The sequence below is a fragment of the Doryrhamphus excisus genome, chromosome 18 (assembly GCF_030265055.1).
Source record: "Doryrhamphus excisus isolate RoL2022-K1 chromosome 18, RoL_Dexc_1.0, whole genome shotgun sequence".
Lineage (NCBI taxonomy): Eukaryota > Metazoa > Chordata > Actinopteri > Syngnathiformes > Syngnathidae > Doryrhamphus > Doryrhamphus excisus.
Window position 1 is genome coordinate 204511 of NC_080483.1, and position 17257 is coordinate 221767.

At 45.3% G+C, this 17257-nt stretch overlaps 2 protein-coding genes across 3 annotated transcripts; one reads left to right on the forward strand and one right to left on the reverse strand.

The window, feature by feature from the left end:
• The first annotated feature begins 255 nt into the window (after nt 1-255).
• LOC131106399 (6-phosphofructo-2-kinase/fructose-2,6-bisphosphatase 4-like) lies at nt 256-12013 on the forward strand. 2 transcript variants are annotated; one of them, XM_058055398.1, is made up of 14 exons: nt 256-422; nt 5136-5252; nt 6317-6413; nt 6564-6630; nt 6699-6773; nt 6841-6897; nt 6970-7091; nt 7182-7389; nt 7452-7598; nt 7672-7776; nt 7854-7983; nt 9069-9131; nt 9196-9260; nt 11040-12013. In XM_058055398.1, the coding sequence occupies exons 1-14, from the start codon at nt 380-382 to the stop codon at nt 11097-11099; spliced, it is 1356 nt and encodes a 451-aa protein (XP_057911381.1). In that variant the 5' UTR covers nt 256-379; the 3' UTR covers nt 11100-12013. The 2 variants fall into 2 exon arrangements, with proteins under 2 accessions (XP_057911381.1, XP_057911380.1); XM_058055397.1 differs by lacking the exon at nt 256-422 and adding an exon at nt 3904-4697.
• Nucleotides 12014-12085: 72 nt separating this feature from the next.
• On the reverse strand, nt 12086-16167 carry arpc4 (actin related protein 2/3 complex, subunit 4). Its single transcript, XM_058055404.1, has 7 exons — nt 16150-16167; nt 15866-15998; nt 14112-14230; nt 13931-14042; nt 13768-13863; nt 12535-12705; nt 12086-12375 (listed from the first exon to the last, which is right to left on the reverse strand). The coding sequence occupies exons 2-7, from the start codon at nt 15866-15868 to the stop codon at nt 12370-12372; spliced, it is 507 nt and encodes a 168-aa protein (XP_057911387.1). The 5' UTR covers nt 15869-15998; nt 16150-16167; the 3' UTR covers nt 12086-12369.
• Nucleotides 16168-17257: the final 1090 nt, after the last annotated feature.

Genomic DNA, 17257 nt, shown 5'->3' on the forward strand with positions numbered 1-17257 from the left:
TAAAATTACCCCAAAAATTCCTCAATGTATTTTTTCATTTTAAATGTAAGGTTTTTATTCATAAATTTGCAATATTATTTCAAACTTTTACAACTTTTTTCTCATTCATTTACTACATTTTTTCCTCAATACATTTATGTGCGCGTGCGTGTCCGCGTGTGTTTCGGGTTTCGTTGGCTTTTGCAGCAGACCCGGAAGTGCAGGACGTCTGCAGGACGACACGTGCGCAGCAAAACAATAATAAGTGGAGCGCGCACGCGCGCGCGAGGAGGCGTGACGCGGGAGCGCGCACTTCATTCATCGCAGTCGGCGTGGACGCCGTCGCTCTTCTCGCCTTTTCCGTCAACCACGCGTGGAAGCGGAGCTCCGAAGCGGGACCATGAGGGGCTCCTGCCGCCCGACCAACCCGCGGGCCCGGGCAGGTAAGCTAGCGAAGCCTATGGAATGTCTTTTGGTGTCCGTCCTTCCGTGTTTGGTCGATGTAGCATCCACAGGCTGTGTTAGCATTCCACTAGTAAACAAGCACGGCGACCACCAAACTGTCTGTGGTGGAGAAAGTGTTTGTTTCTCTTTCAGCTGCACTTCTTGTCGTTCATCAATGGCGTCTCTCTTTGATTAGTTCAACGTGGCCAGCTGCCATTTAGGTCTTAGGAAGCTAGTCCTACCTGGCAGGGAAACAATGTTGACATTCATGTGCTTTCACGTTTTTAAAAAGCATCATTTTCTCTTGTTTAAAAGGCAGTCCTTTTTAAAATGTACACCTAAGTACTAGTTTGTGTCAGAAGGACTGGAACGTATTAGGATGGGACCAAGTGGACCTGGTGATTGGTCCTAATGAAGCACCTAATGAAGGTGACTACTAGCACTTCCAGACATCAGGAGAACCAGAGTAGAGAAGGGAGGGACTCACCTGCTGTGGCCCAGCAAGGTGCACTGTATTGGGGCAGCCGCTGTGATGTCATGGAGGTCCCACTTTCCAAGTTGGACTCCAAATTGTCCATAGGTATGAATGTGAGTGTGAATGGTTGTTTGTCTATATGTGCCCTGGGATTGGCTGGCCACCAGTCCAGGGTGGACCCCGCCTCTCGCCCCAAGACAGCTGGGATAGGCTCCAGCATACCCACCACCCTGGTGAGGAAAAGCGGTAGAAGAAAGAATGAAAGAACGAATGAATGAAAGAACGAATGAATGAAAGAAAGAATGAATGTGTGTGCCGCATTGCTGGCATTTTAGGAGGCTGCTAAGGTTTTTTGCTTGGCTTTGCTTGTCTTCTTGTCCCTCATGACGGACTATCTGGTAGGTAACATCTGGTAGAGCGTTGACTTCCAAGTGAGCTCAGGAACGTTAGGACACGTCAGGAGAACAACAGGATGGATGTTTGGTGTTTTGGTAACTTTTGGCTGCAAAACAGGTGCCACAAAAGGACATTTGCAATGTTAGTATATGTGCAGTTAAAATGCTCGTTAAAGGTGTGTGTGTGTGTGTGTGTGTGTGTGTGTGTGTGTGTCCAGTGACTGGGATGTAATACAAACACGTTATGTAATTTGTGCTGCTTGCAAGGAATGCTGACACAATTTGCTGGCTTCCTGTGTAAAGTTTTGGAAATAACATGGCATAAACGTATGTGTGTATGTGTACCTGTGTGTACCTGTGTGTGTGTGTACCTGTGTGTACCTGTGTGTGTGTGTGTGTGTGTGTGGTGCAGGAAAGCTGTCCATGTGTCCATCTTTGCCACAGGACTGACTAAGCTGAGTCCTGACAAGACTGCACTAAATAAAGAATGGAAATATGCAGCAGCAACCTGACCCTAGATGTCCCCAATGTGTGTGTACGTGTGTGTACGTGTGTGTACGTGTGTGTATGTGTGTGTACGTGTGTGTACGTGTGTGTACGTGTGTGTACGTGTGTGTACGTGTGTGTATGTGTGTGTACATGTGCCGCAGTCATCTTCCTTCAGCCGCCATGTCTTTGTGTGTAAAAGTGTGCAGTGGTGGTGGTTGTGTATTATGGTGTATCACGGTGTATCACGGTATATCATGGCGTATTGTGGTGTATCATGGCGTATCATGGTATATCATGGCGTATTGTGGTGTATCACGGTATATCACGGCGTATCGTGGCTTCAGTGAACAATGATAACAAAACAAATGGTGCTGGCTTCTCTGGCCGCCGCCCCTCCCTGGCTGGTTGTCTGAGCAAGATGTAGGGGAAAGTTCACCCTCTGCTCTGAATCTGGTTATACGCTGCAGGCTGAGCTGCAGCTGCTGTGTGTGTGTGTGCGTGTGTGTGTGTGTGTGTGTGTGTGTTTGTGTGCATGTGCATCTGAAGTCTTCCATATTGTGTGTAAATGTGCTGGAGGAGGTAGTGGCCATGTTTGCTGGTTTTGGAGTCATTAAACACAAATGGTGGATGCCCAAGCCCTTACTCAGGCCGTTGTTTAGAGAATCATTTGACATTTGCCAATATCAATACTTATTTTTCCACAAATAAAAATGCAGGTCATATGGTGTTCTTGTGAGAAATGAATAGGGAGTCACAAGATCTCTCATGGCTTTAAAATGTTCCAAGATTTCTCTTTCAGAAACAATCTGTATCATGGGCACTGGGCCTGGGTTGGAATCAATCACACAATAAATGAAAATGAATCGTTCATGTGTGTCTGAGCCCCCTAGATGTGAAATAACAGCCCTATAGTCACCATGACACCCATATTACCCCCTTTAGTAGACATAGTAAGAGATAATAAGACATTGACTATATAATAAACCCATTTACCACCTTCCAAACAGCCTTTTAACATCATTAGAGCCCTCTACCCATGAAATAACACCCCTATAGTCACCATGACACTCCTATTACCCAATATAGTAGACATAGTAAGAGATAATAAGACATTGACTATATAATAAACCCATTTACCACCTTCCAAACAGCCTTTTAACATCATTAGAGCCCTCTACACGTGAAATAACAGCCCTATAGTCACCATGACACTCCTATTACCCCTTTAGTAGACATAGTAAGAGATAATAAGACATTGAAGACATAGAAAACCTGTTCAACACTTTCTAAACCCACTTTTAACATTAGCGCCTTCTAAACATATGACCCTATAGTCACCTTTATTACCCCATAGAGAACCTGTTTACCACCTTCTAAATATGCTGTTTACTATTAGAGCCTTCTCAACATGAAGTAACAACCCTATAGTCACATTTCCACTCCCTTTACCCATAATAAGAGAAAATAAGACATATAAGGCACAGGAAACTTGTTTACTGTTACTGTTTTTAACATGATTAGAGCCCTCAAAACATGAAATAACACCCCTATATTCACCTTTCCACCCCTATTAGCCAGTATAGTAGACTTAGTACAAGATAATAAGACATAAATAAGTTTCATGCTTGTGTGTGTGTGTGTTACTGTAAATCTCCATGTAATGGTGGCCAGCCAATGGCAGGGCACATATACACAAACAACCATTCACATTGTCATTTAGCATTAGCTGTGAAGCTAACATGCATGTTTTTGGAATGTAGAGAACATGCAAACTCCACATAGAGACATTCCAACTTCAGAGACTTGGTCTTGCTTTAGGGTTGGTAGGGTATGATATGGCTCTCACGGAAATACACGATATAATATAATATATATAATATGTGGCTTTCAAAAAGGTTGCCGAACCACATCGAGTGGCTGCAGTGAGCTTCGGCTGCCCGGGCACACAGCTCCACCTGCTGGCCTTTTTATGTCATAACAGAATTTCATGCTTCAGCCGCCGGCCGTACAGCTCCCCCTGCTGGCCACATTGTGTCATTCAACTCAAGTGAATGTTTGTCAATGGAAGGAGAGCCTTTGAGTAAAGTGAGTCATTAGAGATTAAATGAGTGAAATGATGATTGTGAGTCTGGTCCAGTCAATATTTCATCTTCGTACGGTCGCTAGGCCACAAATAACAACCCTTGAAGAGAAGCAAGTGTTCCGTTTCTAATGTTTCTCTGCTATCTCAGCACGCGTTGGTTGTTGTCGTCACAGGCTGCTCTCATTGGTTGCTGGGCTTCCGGTTTGTTCTCTGATTGGCGGAGATCACCGCTGCACTCGCTGCCCACGTGCACTGCATGCGATGGCTGTGTTGTTGTTTTTTTCTTTCTCGTGCGCCTTTCGCTGGGCAGTGAGCTTTACGGTAAATGGATAACTATATTCACTACTGTAATATAAATGGATGCAAGTTGCGTTTGTGTCTTTTATTGTTATGACCATGTAGTTTACATGCACGTGTGTTCATTTTAGGGCGTGTTTGTCAGATGAAGTGACGTATAGGTCAAAAATATGTAAGTAGTATTGAAACGAAGGAGTCTGTGCGTTTAAACTGAGCCAAAGGCTCGTGCTTGTTTTCCTGCCTTCTATTCTTGTTGCGCGCTCGTGAAGCCATTACGGTAAAGCCAATCTGCTGTTCCTCAGATGATATGAGACGTCCTCCCCCCAGCCTGCTCAGACCCTCTCTCGCTGCTGCTGGAGCAGCCAGACCCGCTCCGTCTAGTCTCTCTTGCCCCCCCAGTCAGGAACCGTACAGTAAAAAAGGATGTTGGACAATGAGGACTTTTTGCTGGAGCCTTTCTCGCGGGAGCTGACTCAGAACCCGCTGAGGAAGATCTGGTTGCCGGGCAAAAGTGGCCACATCGCGCAGAGACGCGGTAAGATGCAGCATCAGCATCAGCATCAGCATCAGCATCAGCATCAGCTGACCATGCTGCTTCCTGTTCCAGCACTTTGTCTTTCCATGTTGGGTTAGTGTTTGGGGGGTCAGACCTTGATGGGCCCGCACACTAACACGCCCAGCAGCATCACGTGGTCACGTTATCAGTTCTCATCATCCCACAGCAGTGGGACCTGCCAGCTGGGTGGCTCTCTGCAGGTCGGCGTGTTTCTGCTGAGTCAGGCTTCTGCGTGTTTTGCTGCTGCATCCAAAACCTTGGAACCGGTCCAGCCTCGCCTCGGCACCCTTTCCCACCAAAGATCACTTATCTTAACTTATATTCATGATCAACAATCAATCTTCACAAGCAAGCTAACATTTTTACAGGCTGACTTCTTTTCACCTTCTAACATGTTGATTCCCCCCCCCCCCACAGTGTGTATGACCAACTGCCCCACCCTCATTGTGACGGTGGGGCTTCCTGCCCGAGGGAAGACCTACATCTCCAAGAAGCTGACCCGCTACCTAAACTGGATCGGAGTGGCCACCAAAGGTATCAGCAGTCGTTTCTTCCTGCTTCCTAACAGGCCCAACGGGTTCCACGTGTTGACATTGGCACACTTCAACATGTCCAAAAAATAGTAGGAAGAAGCAGAATTTATTGAATCCCTTAATCCCTTGTCTCAACAATTACTAATCCTTTGTTCACTTCCATGCAAACATGGAAAAATAGACGGAGCGGGATTGCTGAGGCAGAGATGAAGGAAAGGAGTCATGGATAACTGGAATAAAAGGGGAATAAAGATAGGAATGGATAGTAGGTAGAAGTAGAAGTCAACAAGAAGGTAAGAGATGGATACGACCACTGGGGCCGCTCGCCATCATGTGGGAAACGGGGGAAGCAGCTTGGTGTGCAGGCACACTTTGGGAGGGGGGGGGGGTTAGGTTCCTACACGGCCAGGACAGAGGATGGGACTTAAAATACAGAGGTCAGAGGTCATTGATGTAGAAGTTGGAAAAAGGAAAAGATGTCAACATCGTTTTTGATGATGAACTCATTGAATTGTTGCATGTGTAGGTGAGCTAACATGAATAAATAATAATAATAAAGTGGTGTAAATATTGTAATGTACATAATTGTTGCATGTGTAGGGAGCTAACATGAATAAATAATAATAATAAAGTGGTGTAAATATTGTAATGTACATAATTGTTGCATGTGTAGGTGAGCTAACGTGAATAAATAATAATAAAGAAGTGGTGTAAATATTGTAATGTACATAATTGTTGCATGTGTAGGTGAGCTAACATGAATAAATAATAATAAAGAAGTGGTGTAAATATTGTAATGTACATAATTGTTGCATGTGTAGGGAGCTAACATGAATAAATAATAATAAAGTGGTGTAAATATTGTAATGTACATAATTGTTGCATGTGTAGGTGAGCTAACATGAATAAATAATAATAAAGTGGTGTAAATATTGTAATGTACATAAAGTATATGATACAGCAGGATGGATTATTGATGATCATGAGTGAATGATGATTGATTGCTTTTGTCTGCCGTTGAAGTGGTCATCAAAGGTGATGTTGTTGCTCTTGGATGTGTGACAGAGTTCAACGTGGGCCAGTACCGCAGGGACTGCGTCAAGATCTACAAGTCCTTTGAGTTCTTCAGTCCCGATAACGAAGAAGGCGTAAAGATCAGACGGTGAGCACGTGGACCTTTCCTAGCAACGCTAGCATAGTCAGCCTGTTTGCTGGACCAAAAACCAAATGGTGCAGGTCCGGCTCCCAGGTCAGCCACCAGGCTGTCGTTGAAGATGTGTAGCGAAGCCTGCCTTTTGTGCCTCCCCCCCAGGCACTGTGCCATGGCGGCGCTGAACGATGTTCGCCAGTACCTGAGTGTGGAAGGAGGCCAGGTGGCGGTGAGTCCCCCTCCCAAAGTTCTCCTGCTAGCATGGGAGAACGTTCCCATATTTCCATGTGGTCTCAGGTCTTTGATGCCACCAACACAACCCGAGAAAGAAGAGGAGCCATCGTCAAGTTTGCAGAGCAAAATGGGTTCAAGGTAGGCCGCCAGAAGCTTCGGTCCGGATGAAGTCACCTGTGTTAATCTGGTTTTGTGGATCCACCAGGTGTTCTTCGTGGAGTCCGTGTGTGAAGACCCGGACGTCATCGCACAAAACATCGTGGTGAGTCCTCCCGTCTCGGTTTCCCCGTGGAAACGAGACCAGCACCCAAGCTGTGTTTCCTTGTCCCGGTAGCAAGTGAAGCTGGGCAACCCGGACTACATCCACTGTGACACGCAGGAGGCCATCCAGGACTTCATGAAGAGGATCCAATGTTACGAGTCATCCTACCAGCCTCTGGACGACGTGTTGGACAGGTGAGGATCCAAGAGTCTAATGTCGGTTTCACCTGGTCTTGGGCGGCCAAGTGTGGTTCTGGGTACTAAAGCTGTCCGCCCCGCCCCCAGGGAAGTCTCCTACATCAAGATCATGGACGTGGGCCGTCGCTACCTGGTGAACCGCGTGCAGGACCACATCCAGAGCCGAATCGTGTACTACCTGATGAACATCCACATCACGCCGCGCTCCATCTACCTGAGCCGCCACGGCGAAAGCGACCTCAACATCAAAGGACGCATCGGCGGCGACTCGGGCTTGTCGGCACGAGGCAAAGAGGTAGCCAACGAAGGGGGACGTGGATCCGGGTTGCTGTACTGCCTGTGGTTTCCCCCCCCCAGTATGCCAGATGTCTGATGAAGTACATCCAGGACCAGAACATAAAGGACCTGAAGGTCTGGACCAGCCAGATGAAGAGAACCATCCAGACTGCAGAGTGTCTCGGCGTGCCCTACGAACAGTGGAAATCCCTCAACGAAATCCATGCGGTGAGTGGATCTCCACACTGAACGTGACCTTCATGTTGGCGTACGAGACTGGAAGGCTTTGGTTCCTCGCCAGGGCGTGTGTGAGGAAATGATGTATGAAGAAATCCAGGAACATTACCCCGTGGAGTTTGCCCTCCGAGACCAGGACAAATACCGCTACCGCTACCCCAAAGGAGAGGTCAGACCACCGTACACGTACGCCCTATGGCACCAGACCACCTTGTTGCTCACCGCTCTGTCGTGGTGTTCCGCTAGTCGTACGAAGACCTGGTGCAGAGGCTGGAACCCGTCATCATGGAGCTGGAGAGGCAGGAGAACGTGCTCGTCATTTGTCACCAGGCCGTCATGCGATGTCTTCTCGCTTATTTCCTCGACAAGACTGCAGGTAGGACACGGGTCTATGAAAGGACCCCGTTTGGATTCAAGGTAGGCTAACACCAGGTTGGGTTTGGATTCAAGGCCTTAGGGGTAGGCTAACGCTAGGTTGGGTTTGGATTCAAGGCCTTAGGGGTAGGCTAACGCTAGGTTGGGTTTGGATTCAAGGCCTTGGGGTTAGGCTAACGCTAGGTTGGGTTTGGATTCAAGGCCTTAGAGTTAGGCTAACGCTAGGTTGGGTTTGGATTCAAGGCCTTAGGGGTAGGCTAACGCTAGGTTGGGTTTGGATTCAAGGCCTTAGGGGTAGGCTAACGCTAGGTTGGGTTTGGATTCAAGGCCTTAGGGGTAGGCTAACGCTAGGTTGGGTTTGGATTCAAGGCCTTGGGGTTAGGCTAACGCTAGGTTGGGTTTGGATTCAAGGCCTTAGGGGTAGGCTAACGCTAGGTTGGGTTTGGATTCAAGGCCTTAGGGGTAGGCTAACGCTAGGTTGGGTTTGGATTCAAGGCCTTAGGGGTAGGCTAACGCTAGGTTGGGTTTGGATTCAAGGCCTTAGGGGTTAGGCTAACGCTAGGTTGGGTTTGGATTCAAGGCCTTAGAGTTAGGCTAACGCTAGGTTGGGTTTGGATTCAAGGCCTTAGAGTTAGGCTAACGCTCGGTTGGGTTTGGATTCAAGGCCTTAGAGTTAGGCTAACGCTAGGTTGGGTTTGGATTCAAGGCCTTAGAGTTAGGCTAACGCTAGTTTGGGTTTGGATTCAAGGCCTTAGGGGTAGGCTAACGCTAGGTTGGGTTTGGATTCAAGGCCTTAGGGGTAGGCTAACGCTAGGTTGGGTTTGGATTCAAGGCCTTAGGGGTAGGCTAACGCTAGGTTGGGTTTGGATTCAAGGCCTTAGGGGTTAGGCTAACGCTAGGTTGGGTTTGGATTCAGGGTCTTAGGGTAGGGTTAGGGTTTGAAGTCAACAAGAGTTAGGGATTTAAGTGAAGTCAGGATTTGAAATGAAGTCGTGTTGTGTTTCAGGTTGAAGTCAGGTTAGGATTTCAAATTAAAAGCCCAAGCATAAAAAGGTATCCCTAAAGGTACTTGTCTTTGTTCCACAGATGAGCTGCCTTACCTCAAGTGTCCTTTGCACACCGTGTTGAAACTGACGCCACTGGCTTACGGTAAGCGATTGATCATCCGAGGACTACGCAGCGTTTGAGTCCTGACGAGCGTTTGTGCGTCCAGGGTGCAAAGTGGAGTCCATCTACTTGGGCGTGGACGCCGTGAACACGCACAGAGAGCGACCGCAGGTACGTAACGCAGACGTGACACCAGAGCGGACGCCTTGAGTCCGCCATTTCTTTTCCTGGCGAGGACGCCCACCATCAGCACCTCTTGAGAGACCGCTCATGGTCGCCCCTCTTTGGTCATCTTGGGCGCTGATGACCTGCATGAACGCTTCTCGTATCACCATGCAGGTTTCCATTGTAGATGTGGGACACAATCATCTTTGTTATGTCCTCCATTGGCCGCTTTAGGAGCGTCAGCATGAAACACAAATACATTTTCATATGCAGCATTGCTAATAAATGTGTCGCTTTTCCTCTTCAGCTTTGTTATCTTCATCTTCATCTTGGTCACACTTGGAAATAAAAGTACACACAATTACAGTCGCTAATGAGGAAGCAACCCACCTAACCCAAACACTAATTAGTCCCTCTGTAAGTAACTACTCTAAATGGACGTGCCTCACTCATTAGTTCAATAAGGTATACACGTTTACAACCTACTTAACCATAACCACTAGTTAGTTCCTCTGTAACCACTCTAAATGGACGGGCCTCACTCATTAGTTCCTCAGTCACTACTCTAAATGGATGTGCTTTAGTTTGGGCTTTTCTCTTCAGGGGTCACCACAGCAAACCAATCTCCCCCATCCAAGCCCGTCTGGTGTATCTGTCTCTCTGTCATGTCCATAAACGCCCCTCTTTGGTCTTCTTCTACGCCTTCTACCAATATATGGACTATGTCTCCTCTGGACATGTCCCAACCATCTCAGTCTGACTTTATCTCCACGACCTCTAACATGTACTGTCCCTCTGATGTACTCCTTCCTGATCCTATCCATCCCGGTCACTCCCAATGAGAACCTCAGCATCCTCATCTCTGCAACATGGTTGGTCTCACCAAAGTTTTGTATACCTTTCCTTTCATTTTAGCTGAAACTCTTCCATCATATCTCGCCTGACCCGTTCCTCCACCCGTTCCTCCACCCGTTCCTCCACCCGTTCCTCCACCCGTTCCTCCACCCGTTCCTCCACCCGTTCCATCCTGCCTTCACACGCTTCTTCACCTCCTTTTCACCATTTCCATTCTTCTGGACTGTTGACCCCAAGTACTTTATTATTAGTTACTTAGTACATTAGTTCCTCAGTAACTACTCTATATGGAAGTACCTTAGTCAGTAGTTCATCCGTAACCACTCTAAACGGATGCGCCACAGTCATTAGTTGTCAGTAACTACTCTAAACGGATGCGCCTCAGTCATTAGTTGTCAGTAACCACTCTAAACGGATGCGCCACAGTCATTAGTTGTCAGTAACCACTCTAAACGGATGCGCCACAGTCATTAGTTGTCAGTAACTACTCTAAACGGATGCACCACAGTCATTAGTTGTCAGTAACCACTCTAAACGGATGTGCCACAGTCATTAGTTGTCAGTAACTACTCTAAACGGATGCGCCTCAGTCATTAGTTGTCAGTAACTACTCTAAACGGATGCGCCTCAGTCATTAGTTGTCAGTAACTACTCTAAACAGATGCGCCACAGTCATTAGTTGTCAGTAACCACTCTAAACGGATGCGCCACAGTCATTAGTTGTCAGTAACCACTCTAAACGGATGCGCCACAGTCATTAGTTGTCAGTAACTACTCTAAATGGATGCGCCTCAGTCATTAGTTGTCAGTAACTACTCTAAACGGATGCGCCTCAGTAACTACTGTATATGTGTGTGCTTTACTGTACAGTGAGATCTGATTTCCCTCTGCTTTGTATTTTTACTCACCGACGTTCCGTCACTGTTTCAGAACGTGAACGTGCAGCGGAGCACGGAGGCCGCTCTCAAAACCGTCCCGGCGCATTTGTGAGCTCCCGCTGCCTCGCACCGTGACCGCCAAATGGCCGACATGAAGACGTTTCCATCTGTTTGGGAAAGCAAACGTACGTTCATGCTCTGAAGCTGACGGACACTCAAGTATTGCATCACCGTGTCTTTTATTTAGTGCACCCTCACCCGAACTATCGCTAAATGTGTTGACATTTTGCAGTAGCTTGGGAATGCCCATGGATATATTTTCCATGTGGATCAATGGTGTGGTCGTGAGCTGTCATGGAGTGGCGGCACGTACGGTACGGAGTCATCAGGGCTCGCTGCCGTGCTTCCTACTTGCTTCTACTTCAGCTTAAAAACCAAAACATGCTCATCATTTGGGATGATTCTTTGAAGGAGTAAGACGGTGTCCAAGTGGCCCTCGGCATGTTCTGAAAATGAGAGCGTGTGTTAGATACATTTCAGCGTTTCTTCCAAAGGATGAACACACATTGACCTACAATGGTATCATCAATGGACCAACATGGCTCCTCCCCGAGGAAGCAAACTTGGATACTAACGTGTGTTTCAAGGAAAAGTGCTTGGAATGTTGTTGGAATGTTGCCATCATGCACAATCCTGATGTGAGACATCACAGGTAACGAGCTTTGTGCTGGTTGCCATGTGAAACCAATGCAGCCAGGAAGGAAGTTGGGTAGATAGAAATCCTCCTTGGAGCTTTATGGAGGTGTTTGGAGAGCAGGAATAGGCGTGTCCCATGACATGCATCCATTGGCTGCCTCTTTTTTACCTGTTTTTATATCTTTAGAACACACAGAAAAGACAAGATTAGGGTGTGATGGGTAACCCCCCCCCCCAAAGTGCAGTTTTCCTTTGCATATTCTGCAATGTATAGAAGAAGTCTCACCTGCTTTGTCCACGTGTACAAATGTCAATAAAGCTTATTCACAAGAGGACAGGCTAAGTTATTCTTCATCTCCATTTATTCCTTTTGGCAATTTCATCGTCTCTGTGTCATAAAACATGAAAGTCGTGCACCAAATGAACCCCCCCCCCAGCACAATAAAACAGGAATAAAAACAATTAGCGAGGAAGAGAAAAACCCAGCCAACGTAGCCAAAGTAGCCAAATTAGCCAAAGTAGCCAAAGTAGCCAAATTAGCCCAAGTAGCCAAAGTAGCCAAAGTAGCGTGTGCTCATCAGCGTGGATTAGAGAAGTACTAAATGTACATTTGTACATGGTTTATATTTGTCTTCTTGGCAGCAGTCAAGGCCAAGAGTGGAATGTTGCCTCCTGGGATCTCCCGCTTAGAACTGCAAAACACAAAATATGACCCCTGTTACTCCACGACACCCCTCGGTACGCACCTTTGTACCTTTGGGCAAAGCCGGCATTCGTCTATTCAAGCTGCAAACTCCACGCTGACAAACTGAAAGTACGCTAAAAGCGTGAGGAGAAGGGTCAACACTCACGTTTTTGAGAAACTCCTCCGCGACGATGCGAGCTCGGGCGTTGACCGACAGTTTCATCTCGCTGATCTCCTTGTCGATCTCCTCCATGAAGTGGATGACAAAGTCCACCAGCTTGTGTTTGTACATCTGCTCCGTGTGGAAGTTGGTGATGAGGAAGCTGATGTCGTAACCCTGCACAAACACGCCAACTTCAGCTTCACAAACTCTTCCAGCCGCCTCACAGCACAGGCGTGCCTCGGGCTGGCCACAATAAAAGGCTGTGCCAGGAAATGTTGGAGCAGACCTGACTGTAATCAGCCAATTTCAAACAAGTAGAATTCCTTCTTTACAAATTGGATACTTTGGTTGTAAGAGCATAGAAAAGCTGTTTGCCACCTTCTAAATACACTTTAACATGACTAGAGCCCTCTAGACATGAAATAACAGCCCTATACTTAGCTTTATACCCCATTACCAAATATAGTAGACATAATAAGACAACATAAGACACAGAAAAGCTGTTTTCCACCTTCTAAATACACTTTAACATAATTAGAGCCCTCTAGACATGAAATAACACCCCTATAGTCACCTTTACACTACTAGTATTCATAGTTAACACCACATTGCAAGTCTTATGATGCAGGACGGTAGACAGCAGCTAGCTAGCAAGCTAACCAGTTAGCCTGAAATGTATTTTTCTATACTTTAGAGGCCAAAAATGTACCACTTCCATACAGGATGGGAGATTTTTTTCCACTATGGTGTGGGATGTGCCATGCCTGACTTCATGCAATGTTCAGGTCATGTAATGTAAGCATTACTGCCACCTAGTGACCACTTATATTTACATCCAGTATGTATTGGCTGGTAATACTCCACAGTCTACCACCAAAGGGCCTTGGTTTACTCATTCATGTCTGAAAAAACACAATATAGCGAGGGAGCCATAATAAAAGTGACAAGCTGTATGAGCCGATTCAGAGCATCCCAAATGTGCTAAATGGGAATTAGCTAAATGGGAATTAGCTAAATGGGAATTAGCATGCTGCAACACAAAGTGATGGTTGTGGGTGGACGGCACAAGCATGTTCAGGATACCATCATATTTCTGTACATCCAAAATGCATGTTCATTGTCCATAGTATATACCCCCACCCCACCCACACTAGCACATACGTACCCAAAGACACCCTAAAACATACAATACATACCCAAAGACCCCCCCCTCCCCACACCCATGCAAATGCTCACCTCCACTGGTTTCCTCCGGAGGATGAAGAAGTTCTCAGCTCTCATCATCATGAAGCGCATGAACTTGTGGCAGAGAATCTTCTCGATCTCGTCCGCCTGGTTGTCCAAGACGACACTGGCGGTCAGGCGGACACACACAGGAGTAGTTTTGTTATATCTTCACCTGCTTGACGGCGATGCTGACTCGGACCGAGTTGATGGATCCCTCAATGAGAACTTTCTCCTTGTCGTTGCGGCTGATGATGACAGGCTGGAGGAGGAGTTCTTTACTACTCCTGGAGGAGAAGACCCGCAGGGTTGAATGTCGTGGGTCTCCCGGGTCTTACCAAAATCACAGTACTCACCGTACTTCCACCTCTGGCTTGTTGTGTCTCTCCACCACCTGCGAGGAGAAGTTCTCCAGACAGAGGGCGGCCTGCAGGGTGGCACGCACCGCATTCAGGTAGGGTCGCAAGGTGGCGGTCTGAGGGAGGACAAGCATCACCAACATGAAAAACGTTTGTAGTCCTGCTTGTTCTGTTATGTATTCTTAGTAGACGAGTTGGTAAAACAAAAAGATCTTTGACATTTCATTAGTTAAGATGAACATATGAAGAGCTTGCAACCAAAAGGCGCTAAATCCAATTTTCACTAAGTTGCATGTTTTTCATGAGTTTAATAGACCTCTGTCATGTGTATCAAATCACATATTTTGGTCTTGAAATCATTTTTAAAAATATGAGAAAAAGTGATATGAAATTTATGCTTTCAACCAAAAGGCGCTATTTCCATTTCAGATTTCAACCAAAAGGAGCTAAATCCCTTTCTTTATTCTGATTGGCCCAAGTTTCCCATCTATTGATAATCTGACCAATCAGAGAGAAGAATACAATTGGCACTGCACACACAGAAAGCCAGTATCAGTGCGCATCCTGTTTTGTTTGTGTACATGAAGTACACAAATGATAGTTACAGTATGTTATGCAATTCAGGAGAACACAAATTGTGTTTTTACAGTATTCTGTAACATGGAAGTTTTTTTTTACGCCATAAAAGGCATGTCTCTACCTTGACACCTCCAACTTTCATGAGAAACATTATTTTACTTGTACTAAAAAACATACAATGTAAAGAGTTTGGAATGAGATGATTTTTGTCAAATTTATTTCAGCCAAAAGGCGCTAAATCCGAAAAAAAAAAGAATTAAAAAAAACATATAAAATACATGGTGTGTGCAAGATTTTTATAGCATGCATTTTTATGACCTATATTGATAGCTCTTTCATTTGCAATATAGACTTGATGACCAAATAGATTGATATGTGCGTAATTAAAAATCATTGATTTTCTCGAAATCAGTCAAAATGGATTTAGTGCCTTTTAGTTGCAAGCTCTTCATATTCATTTGCAAGACCATCAAAGACTCAGCTATTTTGCTGGTTAATATTATGTTTGTAATTGGGGAAGCAATGTATTTTTAGCAAAAACAGAACTCTGGTTATTTATTTCCCTCATTGTATAATTTCTTACACAAGTTTTTTTTTAACATTTGTAATTATTTTTTTAAATTTCAACCATTGTTTCTTTGAAATACTGTTAAAATATAGTAACTATTACACAATTTTAAGGTAATGAAATGATTTACAAATATTTTATATTTCAAGTATTTAATTAAAACACACACTATTTTTTTTATATTTTTAAAATATGTTGTATATTCTTCCCAAACGTTTGGGCAGTTTTAATTCAAGTTAACGAGGGTTTTTTGAGTTAATACTGACAGCTGTTAGCTTTAGCATGCTAGCATTCTTAGCACGCAACAAACCCCTTTAGCCACGACGTCATCGATCTTACAGGAAACGTCATATTACGAAAACGAGAATGCGGACGGGTTCATTGAAGTGTTTACACTAAACGCTAATGACCAAATGTGGCTTTAATAACGTAAAGGGCCGAGCAGTTATAGTGTTTGCCTGCTAGCTCCTTTGCTATCTAGCATGTTTGAATGAACTCCGTGGATTAATTCAACCTCCGAATTTATCGGCACGTAAAAAAGTACACGACGCGTACAGTTCCCAATAATACACCAAAAAAGAAAGAAATGTCGAACTGAGCTTACCATTTTGATGTGTCAAGACAGGCAGCTACAGGCGGAAGTAGCTGTTCTTTGGTCAAGCTATTTCCGCAAAGGCACCGGAAGTGAAGTCATCCAAGCCGTAGACATATGAGCCAAGCCGACAACTTTCCCCCTACTTTAAACAATAATATTAATTTCACAATAAATACTCCACGTATAGTTTTATGGCCTGGAAGATGTGTCTTTAATATACATAGTTAGTTATTTTTCATTGCGGTGGCCAGGGCGAGACCATTACTCACATAGGGGTGGCAATTAGTTTATACCTGAATTGTCTGGATGGCCAGTGGGGTGGCTACCCCGCCGCTCGCTTCTGTTGTGTGCTGCATTGAAATGCGTCCATTCGGAAACGGCGGTCAGGCTGAACTATGGTTCCGCAGCACAGAGCTCCATTTGTCAAAATTGTCTCCCAGCCGTGGGGGTGGCCAGTGGAAAAGTGGGACGTGGAGAGGATTTCTCTTCTTACTCACACTCCAAACATTCCCAGGAGCACAAGCGCAAATCATGCCATGATGTAATTATTTTCTATACATTTCTATTGGATCATTCCATGGGAGATCGTTCACTTGGTGCTCATGACATTGCTTTCATTTCTTTGACTTTCATATATTTAGTACGACAGCCTATTTTACAGCAAATCATCAATATTTTCCTCAAAGCCTGTTTTTTTTCCGGGCTATGATGTCATCTTTTTGTGACGTCACCCCTCCCTTTGTGTGAACATTGTACTGTTTGCCATCAATGTCTTTCTTGTCAAGCCAAGACTTGCTTCCCAGCTTTTGCTCCTGGGATTCTTCTGCTTGGCCATAGGTGAGAACATTAAACTCTTTTTGTTTGGAATCCTGATTTTTTTTTTCATTGGAAAAATGAGTAGAAATCCTGCTATATAACATAGCTTACGTGTTTGGGCCTTTGGAAACAGCGGCCTCTGGTGGACAATTGTGTTACTCGCAAGTATCGTCATCCATTTCTATTTTTGGTGTTGCAATGGTGTTTTTATCGCTGTACAAATTATTGTATTTATATTTCATGATTTCACTCACCTCTTAACCTTTTGAAACAAGACGGATAGAAAATGATTGACAACAGGACAGCCGCTCATTAAAAAACATTTGCAGATGTTTTAGTTGGAAAGGCGTCAGCTGGATGATGCAGCTGTAGGTGTTTCTACAATGTATGGAGTGTCTTTGGTGGAGGAAGAAGCAGGGACTGTCGCCGGTGAGCGCCACCTTTATTGGAGGAAGGCCGCCATGCAGAATAAGACGTTTAGATGGAAGCCAGAAGTCTCCATATGTATCATTCCAACATTCCGCTTCATGCCATCATGCCATGTATCATTCCAACATTCCGCTTCATGCCATCATGCCATGTATC